The 10,256-nt window shown below is 37.0% G+C and overlaps 4 protein-coding genes across 4 annotated transcripts; 2 read left to right on the forward strand and 2 right to left on the reverse strand.

The window, feature by feature from the left end:
• The first annotated feature begins 169 nt into the window (after nt 1–169).
• On the forward strand, nt 170–1,541 carry EV154DRAFT_495415 (uncharacterized protein). Its single transcript, XM_051600035.1, has one exon. The coding sequence runs from the start codon at nt 293–295 to the stop codon at nt 1,478–1,480; it is 1,188 nt and encodes a 395-aa protein (XP_051462012.1). The 5' UTR covers nt 170–292; the 3' UTR covers nt 1,481–1,541.
• Nucleotides 1,542–1,550: 9 nt separating this feature from the next.
• Nucleotides 1,551–2,910, reverse strand: EV154DRAFT_495417 (S-adenosyl-L-methionine-dependent methyltransferase). Its single transcript, XM_051600036.1, has 4 exons — nt 2,502–2,910; nt 2,349–2,390; nt 2,250–2,272; nt 1,551–2,165 (listed from the first exon to the last, which is right to left on the reverse strand). The coding sequence occupies exons 1-4, from the start codon at nt 2,848–2,850 to the stop codon at nt 1,578–1,580; spliced, it is 1,002 nt and encodes a 333-aa protein (XP_051462013.1). The 5' UTR covers nt 2,851–2,910; the 3' UTR covers nt 1,551–1,577.
• Nucleotides 2,911–7,174: 4,264 nt separating this feature from the next.
• EV154DRAFT_495423 (uncharacterized protein) lies at nt 7,175–7,660 on the reverse strand (the record flags this gene model as incomplete). The annotated part of the gene is given in 4 exon segments (XM_051600037.1): nt 7,175–7,227; nt 7,234–7,271; nt 7,388–7,603; nt 7,648–7,660. 3 exon segments carry the CDS (start codon nt 7,658–7,660, stop codon nt 7,234–7,236), a joined length of 267 nt encoding a protein of 88 aa, XP_051462014.1. The 3' UTR covers nt 7,175–7,227.
• Nucleotides 7,661–8,654: 994 nt separating this feature from the next.
• On the forward strand, nt 8,655–9,870 carry EV154DRAFT_477394 (uncharacterized protein; the record flags this gene model as incomplete). Its single annotated transcript, XM_051598099.1, has 3 exons — nt 8,655–8,768; nt 9,386–9,620; nt 9,650–9,870. 3 exons carry the CDS (start codon nt 8,655–8,657, stop codon nt 9,868–9,870), a joined length of 570 nt encoding a protein of 189 aa, XP_051462015.1.
• Between the last annotated feature and the right edge of the window lie 386 nt (nt 9,871–10,256).

The following is a 10,256-nucleotide window of genomic DNA, read 5'->3' on the forward strand; positions in this document are numbered from 1 at the left end:
TAAGGAAGAAAAGAGTCTATTTAGCACACACTCATAGACTTCCCTGCCCCCGAGCATCAGGTATTTGGACCCTGACTACTCTCATTTTTTTTTTCAGCTTTAGTACATAGCAAAAAAACTAAAAAAGTAACACAGTGTCAAACAAACCCTAAAGCGTGACAGCTTTCTTCCCCATTAATAATCAAAATAATTGGTAAGCAACGCTACTCTGGGTAAGGGTATAAATAAGATCGCCCTTTTATTGTGATTTCTGTACTTTTTTTTTTTTTTACTTCATAAATATATATAAAAAATGACTGTCAATTATATCTCTCAAGCAGTGCAACCCCAAGGCACAAACCCTTCTCCCGAAACTGTCTCCAATGAGAGCACGCCAAAGTTATTTACTCCCATCACATGTAAATCTGTCACTCTCCATAACCGTATTGTCGTACCTCCTATGTGCATGTACAGCTGTACAGATGGTTTCTTTAACGACTTTCATGTCGCTCATTATGGTTCCTTTGCCCTGAAAAGACCCGGTATGATTATCATTGAAGCCACAGGTGTAGAAGCCAGAGGAAGAATCTCCCCTCACGATGCCGGTTTATGGTCCGACGATCATATTGCTCCTCTTAAACGTGTGGTTGATATCATCAAGTCTCAAGGTTCTGTTCCTTCCATCCAAATTGCTCACGCAGGTCGTAAAGCCAATATGGGCTCTTCTTGGACAACAGGTTATATCAATGTACCCGAAACAGACGGTGGTTGGCCCAACAATGTCATTGGTCCCTCCGAAGCTCGTTTTGATGATCAACATGCCGATGTTCAGGTCTTGGGCGTACCCCAATTAAAAGAGGTAGCACAGAAATGGGCCGATGCTGCTGTACGTGCTCATCAAGCAGGTATCGAGGTACTTGAAATTCATAGTGCTCATGGTTACTTGTTACACAACTTTTTATCAGCTCATTCCAATCATCGTACCGATCAATATGGTGGCTCCCTCCAAAACAGACTTCGTTTTCCTTTAGAGGTAGTTCAAGCTGTACGTGATGTATGGCCTCAAGAAAAGCCTCTTTGGGTGCGTTTCTCCGCTAGTGATTGTAAAAATCCTGACCCTCAAAGTCATGATGAAGAAGGTTGGGATGTCTATCAAGCCATTGAATATGCTAAAGCTTTAAAGGCCATCGGTGTTGATGTCATTGATGTTTCCTCTGGTGGTAATCGATCGGATGTCAATTACGTGGTTGGTAAATTATACCAGGTACCCTTTTCCAAGGCTGTCAAACATGAAGCGGGTATCCCTACGGGTGCAGTGGGTTTAATTATTGAACCCAAGGACGCAGAAGAGATCTTGCAAAAGGATGAAGCTGATTATATCTTGGTAGGTCGTGAACATCTTCGTGATCCTGCTTGGACTAATCGTGCTGCTGCTGAATTGGGGATTCGTATTGAGTGGGTCAATCAATACCAACGCGCCAATACTCGCATTAGAAAATAATACCCCCCCCCCCTTCCCTCCCTTTTTTTTTTAACATACACACAGCTAGATAGAAATAGACTATAATAAAAAAAATAACTAGATAGCAACCCTTTATTTAATAGACTTTTTCAGCCTTGATAAGAACGGGAACTAACCATGATCGTGTAGCTAATAAACCGAATAAGAAACCCGAGACTTTCAAAGTCATACGGTTGGATAAACTCATACCAATCCCATACTTTTGAGTCGTTTCGTATTGAGTGTGAAAGGACTGAGAAAGTCCACCAAAGACGAGCATGCGATCCAAACATACCATGTCTACTTTTTTATATCCTGCATCCTCTACTCTTTTTTCGTATTCTTCCGGTGTTACCAGGTTCTCCAGAGGTATATGAACGGCTTGACAAACCAGCTTGAGGATCTGTCTTTTGATGGGCGTCACCGATGCGTATAAGTCGGGATCGATACAGAGATCATAGAGACCGAGAACACCACCCTCATTTAAATGTTTAAAGGCAGCTTGAATAAAATTCCAACGTGTATTGTAATGGTAGGCCGAATCAATGCTAATGATATAATCAAACGTAGATGAAACATGCTTGTCTAACGTATCCGCTGATCCATGCAAGACATTGATTTTCGATGGAAGGGTGGAGACGCGTTCTTTTGCAATACGCCATTGTGATAATTCGTTGGTGATACCCTTATGTATATAAAAAAAGGTTGGTTTTCAGTTATTAATTTTTTTTTTTTTTTAATTTGGGGATGATGATGTGTATTTACTTACAGTCACTTGCGATTGGTATTGCTCTAAAAAAAAAAAATCACCAAACAATCAGTAACCTTTTTTCTCCTCTTTCTTTTGTAAAGACTTTTTCTTTTTTACCTGCAAATACTATACAAGAATCTCCACATCCAAATCCAACATCTATTATATAAAAACCCCCCAAACACACACTTGTTTTTTAAATCATCCATCCTAACACGTTTTTCTTGAATCAAAGTTTTTGATATATTTTTTTTTTTTTTTTTTTTTTACCTAATACGCTCGACATTGGCTTGATATTGATAAACTGGGCCACCTTATGAACAAGATTCTCACAAGCTTGAGGAAAACTTAAACCGGGTTTATCCCAAAGTCCCATATTAAACCATAATGTCTTGGGTGGTAATTCCAGGTTAAATAAAAGATGGCGTAACCCATAGATTTCATTTTCATCCACCTCGTTGTTATCACTCGTAGCTGGGTTCACGAGAAGGTATAGCATACACGATACACCCAGTGCATGCAGGTACAAAAGAACGTGTTGAATCCATCCATCAGTATAACTAGAAATCACGGGTAAAATACAGATATACCCAACAAGTACACTTGCTCCCGTATGCATCTTTTTTTTTTTTTTGTAATTAAAAAAGAAAAAGAAAGAATGGTTTTTACTGCTTTAGGTTTCCCCCCCCCCCTTATTTTTATATAATAGTGATATTATCTGCAAAATAGACACACCCAGTCACATATATCGAATACAGCAACAAATAAAAAGCTTGCACCATCGACATCTTTTTCACGCACGCCCCAAAAAAAAGATCATGAGCACACCTTCATTACAACATTGTTCAACGTAACAGCTCGTATTGTCCTAGATACGTTCTTTAAAACCCCATGAAACTTGCATTTTACAGAGTTTAAACGATGCATAACAATGTTTAAATGCCATGGACTTCATCAACAGTCCTTCATCTGTCATTAACCCTATTGAGCAATTGAACACCGACGAGAAAAAAAGTGACAAAAGATAAATTACAACTGGAAAATGTCTCCGTGAACCTGGGAAGGGGAGGACCGTTAATGCCATACGACACGTTTTTTTTTTTCCTCCTCCTCCTAGACTGTGTTATGTCATGAACATGCAAGCTACTTTTATTTTTAAATGGGAAACATCTTTATAAACAAGCCACGACGTACAGCTGTGCCGCAACGACTCAATTGCCAGACATTAAGACAATTGACAAAATCAGTTTTTTTTTTTTGCATCCTATCAGTCAACGTCGCGTCTAGTAACATGATTTAATCCTTGGGTGAGCTTATGTCATGATACTTTATCTGTTTATTTAATCAAACATAATGTTTGAGCCTTTAATCGTTCATGTTATCTTTACTTACATACCTATTTCCTTTCTTTTGAATGAATGAATGTCGTGAAAAGCTTAGTTATCAAGGCATTTTGGTATTTTTCAAAAAATATGTAAACTTTTATTTAAGAACACTTTGCTGAGGCTACCCGTTGTTCAGTTAACAACAATTCCCAAGACCATTTAAAGCCCGCCTCAATTAAAAAAAAAAAAGGGCTTTTCATGCATTGGGTTGAAGTAAAATTCAGCCAATAAAATTGCTTATATATATTTTTCATCTTCATAAATTATAAGAATTTTTTTTTCATTTTCATTAATATTAAAAAACCGCGTTAACGGTAAAAAACCAAAGCCCGGTAACCCAGGGCAATATGATTTTATTTTAAAGAAAAAGAAAAAAAAAAAAATGAGGAAAATCCTGCCCTTTTTATACCTTTTCCCCCACCCCCTCAAAAAAATTTTTTGGGTAATCACAAGACCCTTTCGTGACGGGGACTTTTTGATTCATGCAAAAAATTATTTCTTGTGATCACGCGTTTGCTGCGTAATGCCACTGTCGCGCGCGATACTAGTCCCTCCAATGTCACACAAACCCATCTTTTTCACTTTATTCAGAGAATCCAAACTCTCATGGCATGATTAAGGTCTTCTTGTAATATGTTCGCGTTTAAACGGTTTTTTATATCTCTACACGTTCAACGAACGCATGGGGAACCCTCGCAAAGTATTTTAGACTGTTTTTAGAAAGGCCATTAAATCAGTATATTCCATTCCTGCATGTCCAAAGAACATGAAAAAAGACTCCTGCGAAAAGAGCACTCAAATGCTGTCTTTTTGTAGTAATCTACCATACTTGTCAGCAAAAAGGTGCCTTGAATTATTTGTTTTGTCTCTTGTAATTTAAGCGACTTAACCGATCGAGCTCTTCTGTCAATCTTGCCCTTACTCGAGAAAAAAAAGCAAAAGTTATAGTCGCATATTGGGTAACAGCCACTTAAAGTGGTCAACAGAATTATCAAGCGTAAAACCAGAAGGGGGCCAAAAGTGCTAATTCATTTTAAAATTACCAAACCATCCAAGGGCTAAATTAATGGGAGTTTGCTCCTGAATGATTGCTCTATTTTTTGCACAAGACTCCTAAACCCATGGGTTGCTTTAACATCATTCTATCGTTTCTCAAAAAAAAAGATCTATTCTCGACCACACTCATAGTCAAGATCCTACCTGCCTCATCTTATTAATTTTTGGATGTTTGGTATAGGGTCAAATATCTTAAGGCATCGTCCTTTTTTTTGGGGGGAGGAGTATGAAATATGATGAAGAAATGAGCAGGGAATAAATAAATAAAATGGTGATAGGAGATGCGACTTGTTTGACTGTTGGGACAATGTGCAAAGTTCAATGGAGTGGTTTTCCAGTGTGTCTAGGTCTGAACTTGTGATGCTAATTTTTAGTGAGTATATGAATTGGGGGATTTTTTTTTATTATGTACGAAGTATGTAACATTCTATAAGTGTAATTCTTAATTACCACTGTATGATCAATGCTGAGTAACGTGAAATATTTGGGTTGTGATAGTCATGAATGCTTTAATGAAACCTATTGATATGAATAACTCGACCAAACAGCAAGTCTCGTCCTTTTATAAATGCAAAGTGTTCAATGTTCCTCATGCAGTGGTAAGACACAATGCTCGGGTTATAGCAAGAATAACAGTCAAAAGCTTTTTTTTAATTTATGTGACGAAATAAGATGCATTCTTCCCGCCGCTTAAAAGGGTGAGTGACTTTATGAAACTGTGCTTTGCATAACAGATTATGAAAGGTAGTAGTACCTATTAAAAAGGAGCTTATATGAAAAATGTGGGCTTTTTTGTTTACAAAAATAGGGTGATGGATTTATGAATATATAGTGCAACAACATATATTAAACTACTCGCTGTGCATGCGTGTGTGTGTACTTGCATTATGAACGTAATAAAGTTAAAGGCCAATATTTCAAAAAAAAAAAAAAGATAATTCATCTATAAAAATAAGATAATCAGGATGTAGTTTTAGATCTCAGGGACATTTGGGGGGGATTCCCGAATTATGCAACTCCGTTTATTTTGACAGGCCCGGTTATTACAATGGAGTGTTGTAAAGAAGTAAAGAGAGAGAGAAAAAAAAGTAGATGAATAAAATAGATTATCAAGGTTGTACGGCTGTAAGGGAGCAGCAAAAAAAATATGTATATGCTGTGTTGAGATATGTTTGTTACACAATCCACGATCGAAGGAAATTTGGTGATGAAGTCTTTGCAGTACATTCAACAGGATCAAAAAGCAACTATATGAGAAAAACTTTATCGGTTACATATAATTCAGCCACATTAACAATATAATTAATTTCAACAGTCAACAAACACTGAATGATGAGATGTCAAAAGTATTTTCACTCTGGTTAACTCGAAAGCAGCATGTATAGATGAAATATTTTAGTGGTATAGTCACTAAAATTAGTACCATTTAGGTCGTTAACAAATAAGGAACCATTGTACATATCTTCTGATTTTTAGATCGTCCAGCAATAGTGTCGGGAAAACGGCAAGACCTAAAATACAGTCTTGCGATGAATTTTACCTAGTAGTTTGATAAAAACAATATTAAATCAAATCTTGTTCATCATTCCATCCTATTCATGACCATCGCGCACACGAACTCAATTCTTGATACATCATGAAGCACTATACATATTATTGTAGGTCTGTGTAACAAATCAACTCCGATTTCTCTCAGCATAATATTATATGCAAACTGAAATAGTTGGAATAGAGAACCCGCCCTCTCAATCATTGAAAATCCACTTTTTAACTCTATAAACCGTGTAGTATGGACACAATTCAACATACCTTTTGAGACTTTTTTAAAAAGCGACAAGTCAGATATATCAATTTTTATTTTTTTTAGTAAATGGCGCGCTGCCAAAAAGGGAAAAGATGAAATAAGAGGTCACTACAAATAAAGGATTAAAAATATGTTTACAAAAACCTAACAAAAATACAGGGAGAATAGGTTGTTCTGTATTTGTAAAAATTTGAAGGTTGCTGGACAGCCTTGGATACCTTGAACCTGCTGATTCGATCATAGGCATCAATCGAGCAAAGATGAAAGCTTATAAACACAGAATTTACGGGGAGCTTGCTATTACCCTCAATATATATATATACATGGAGGTGTTCCTCCCACCCCCACCCCGCAGCAAAACGTTACAAGTAAAGTTTAAAAACGAGATAGAAAAAGCCCAATCACTAATTTTAGAAAGCTACTATTTTGGATTTACTTTTTATAAGTCTAATACATCTTCTCAATTTAAACCTTGTATTTACATTATGTTATTGGTAATTAAAAAGCTTGAATCCAGTGGCTATCGAGTTCGTTTGACGACAGTTTAAAACATGCTGACATAAAAACCTGTTTTTTGTGATTAAATAAGCAAATTAAATCATTCTGACGTAAACCAGATGTTGTTTATCAGTTTACAGATAAAAAGCCCGTTCACACACTCCCCCTTTTTTTCTCTTTCTTCTTATCCCTTTTTTTTATATTCATGGATCGCACTATAATTTCAGAGGAAAGTCATACATATTGTGAAAAGGTTGGTTTATAATGACTTGTGTTGTTTCAAAAAACGTCTCTTTACTTACAAAAAAAAAAAATTAAAAATATATTTTCCAATAGTTGTGTTATCCTGGCTAAAGCTAGTCTTAGCTTTTTATGGTGAAGATGTCCCCATAGTCCGTCATGCTCTATCTTACAAGGATAGGGCAGAAAATAGGGCGAGATTGTCGTTGACACAAGGTTATGCGATCCGCTAATGGTCGAAAGTATGGAAGAAAAAAAAGAAAAATTACGCGATTCTAAAAAAAAGTGGGTGTAGACATTGCCAAAGGCGGCCATTTGTACAAAAAAAAAAAAAAAAAAAAGATACAACCAGAGAGTATTGACTCCCTTACTCTGTTGGTTTAACAAAGCTTTAGATGAGGTAAATTCCGTCTTTACATAAGTAATGTAATACTCACCTTATTCATGTTGTCATACTAGTCCTTACAGACCACTGCATGTAAGGTTTCTTTCTCAAATGTTTCCCTTAATTCAGCCACTGACCTTGAGGAAGCTGAAAAGGAGATATACACATCGACTGTCACTGTAGGTTATGCCAGAAAAATATGTTAAATTTTCGTATATTGTGAATTTTATATTTCTTCGCAAGTGTTATTGCGTTATGAAGTAACTAAAACAAAATCATTATTATTCATAAAACTTAGACACATGCTTTGAAAAGACAAAGATTGATGGTTTGTGGCTTTAGTAAAACAGCTTTAAACTAGATACTAACAAAATATTTAAATTAACTTAAATAGTATGAAGAGCGCTTAGAAAAAGACTGTCTAGACGAAAGAGGATAGTGAAGACGATGAGCCATCTTCATCGTACCGTCTGCAGCAGCAGCGGTGACAACAGCTGACTTTACAAGTAACCTGAAAGAGCGGAGAGTACTATTTTGACAAATTTTCTTTGCTAATTACATTTAATTATTTTTAAAGGTCCTGGACGAAGAATATGTCTTTGTAATACGATTCCTTCATACCGTGTATCACATTAAAATTAACATTTTTGTTTTTGTTATAGAGTGATTTGAATTCTGCCGATGAAGACGAATCATCCCATTCACTTCTCAGTCTAAAACAAAAATCGAGTCTGATAAATCTTGAGGGCAATGGGCTGTTGGATTGGGGCCCACTCTACCATGATTCGCCCACTACCCATAAATTGATGCGATTCAGAGGGACAAGTGTCATTGGTTCACAGCATCACAAGACTTTGAAATAAAGTCAGGGCTTTAAGCGTGACAAGCTTGTTTTATGCTCAGGACAGTGATTCAAGCAGGCAACATCCACTTACTGTAAATAAACGCTTCTTTATATCCTTTGCTTTAGTACCAACTTACCAAAACTATGTCTGATTATAAATAGCTCACTGTCCTTTATACTTGTATTTGGACATTCTGCTCAAGGCAATCCAATGCTATGCGAATACTTGAATCTGGAAAATTGCTTGTCATACTGTCAAGAATCCCAAATTCTCGCAGTTGACGACATACAATCAGTGATTGATGATCTCACTGGATTACAGGCCGTGAGTTATTTTAAAAGAGTGGCTGTAAATAGTATAAAACTATCAGTTTCTTTTGTAAGTCGTAGTCCCGTCATTTTCACAACCTAGATCATTGAAGTTTTAACTTTCACTTCAACCGGTTTACCAAAGGCAATTGTCCTCGGTATCTACAACTGTTTGACGACATGGAAAGTTGCAGAAAGATAATTCTCCTTTAGAAGGTCAAAGTCGTCTTCACAAAAAAAAAAAAGTGCATTGACCCAAAGTGAGTCTGCTTGATGAATGTGATCCAATGATTCCAAATCTACGCAGATATCTATTAAGCAGCCTCTACCTCCTCTGTATCACTTAGCCTGCCGGGAAACCTTATCCTTTCAGTGCCTTCAGCTGCAAGAACTGTAGTACAAACATCAGACAACACAACGTGTAACCGCAAATTTCTCTGCTTCATATCAAATCTTTACTCAGTGTGGGCTTGACACAATTAACAGATATCGAAGAACAACTCGAATCAACTTTCAGTGGTAGTATATCTATAGGCGCTGCTACAGTACCATTTTAAATTAGTATCAACCCCACTCAAAGTGGTAACGCTATCAGCCTAGTACCTGTGTAAACCCACGAGATTATTTTTCAAGCATTTCTCTCCATCATTAGCTAGTGATTGTAAAATCCCTGACCCCCAAAGTCATGATGAAGATGGTTGGGATGTCTATCAAGCCATTGAATATGCCAAGTCTTTAAATATGATCGGTGTTGATGTGATTGATGTTTCCTCTGGTGGTAGTCGATCAGATGTCAACTACGTGGTTTATAAATTATACCAAGTACCCTTTTCCAAGGCTGTCAAACATAAAGCGGGTATCTCCACTGGTATTATGGGTTTGAGTATTGTGCCCAAGGACGCGGAAGAGATTTTGCGAAAGGAAAAAAGCCAACCACATCTGGGTGGGTCATGAACCGTTGTGCTGTTGAGTTGGGAATTTGTATGGAGTACAACCCCGTAAAACATTGCCATATCGCATTTTTGGCGAAAATATCAAACATTGACCGCCAATCGCCCGACTATCAAAGTACAAAAATGAGCAACTGGCACAGATCGATATCCAGCTTCGTGGTTTAGGGACATTTTGTAAAGGTAACAGTCGTACCCTAAAAAAACTACAATGCGATTTTGGATAGAAATCTTTACTGTCTCGAGTGCTTACCTACAACAAGACCACCGGGGGTTCGGACGCGTAACCAAACCGCCTGAAAAAAAAAGTTCGCCTATGTCCACTTGAGGCGGAAGTTGCGCGTTTTTTCCTTCTGTATGCTGTTCAAAAGCGGTACATCTCTTTAAAACAATCACGGTACGATCTACCCTATGCAATGGTAGTCCTGTAGCATATGTAACGTATGATTCATATGAAGGATAAAGAAATACAATTTCGCTTTTTGTCATATTCATAGTGCTTTAAGGGACTACACAAAATAATTTGGGCAACGCTTCTTTGTGTTGTTGTAAGC

This window comes from Mucor mucedo (genome assembly GCF_025094135.1).
Source record: "Mucor mucedo strain NRRL 3635 chromosome Unknown EV154scaffold_10, whole genome shotgun sequence".
NCBI classification, from domain to species: domain Eukaryota; kingdom Fungi; phylum Mucoromycota; class Mucoromycetes; order Mucorales; family Mucoraceae; genus Mucor; species Mucor mucedo.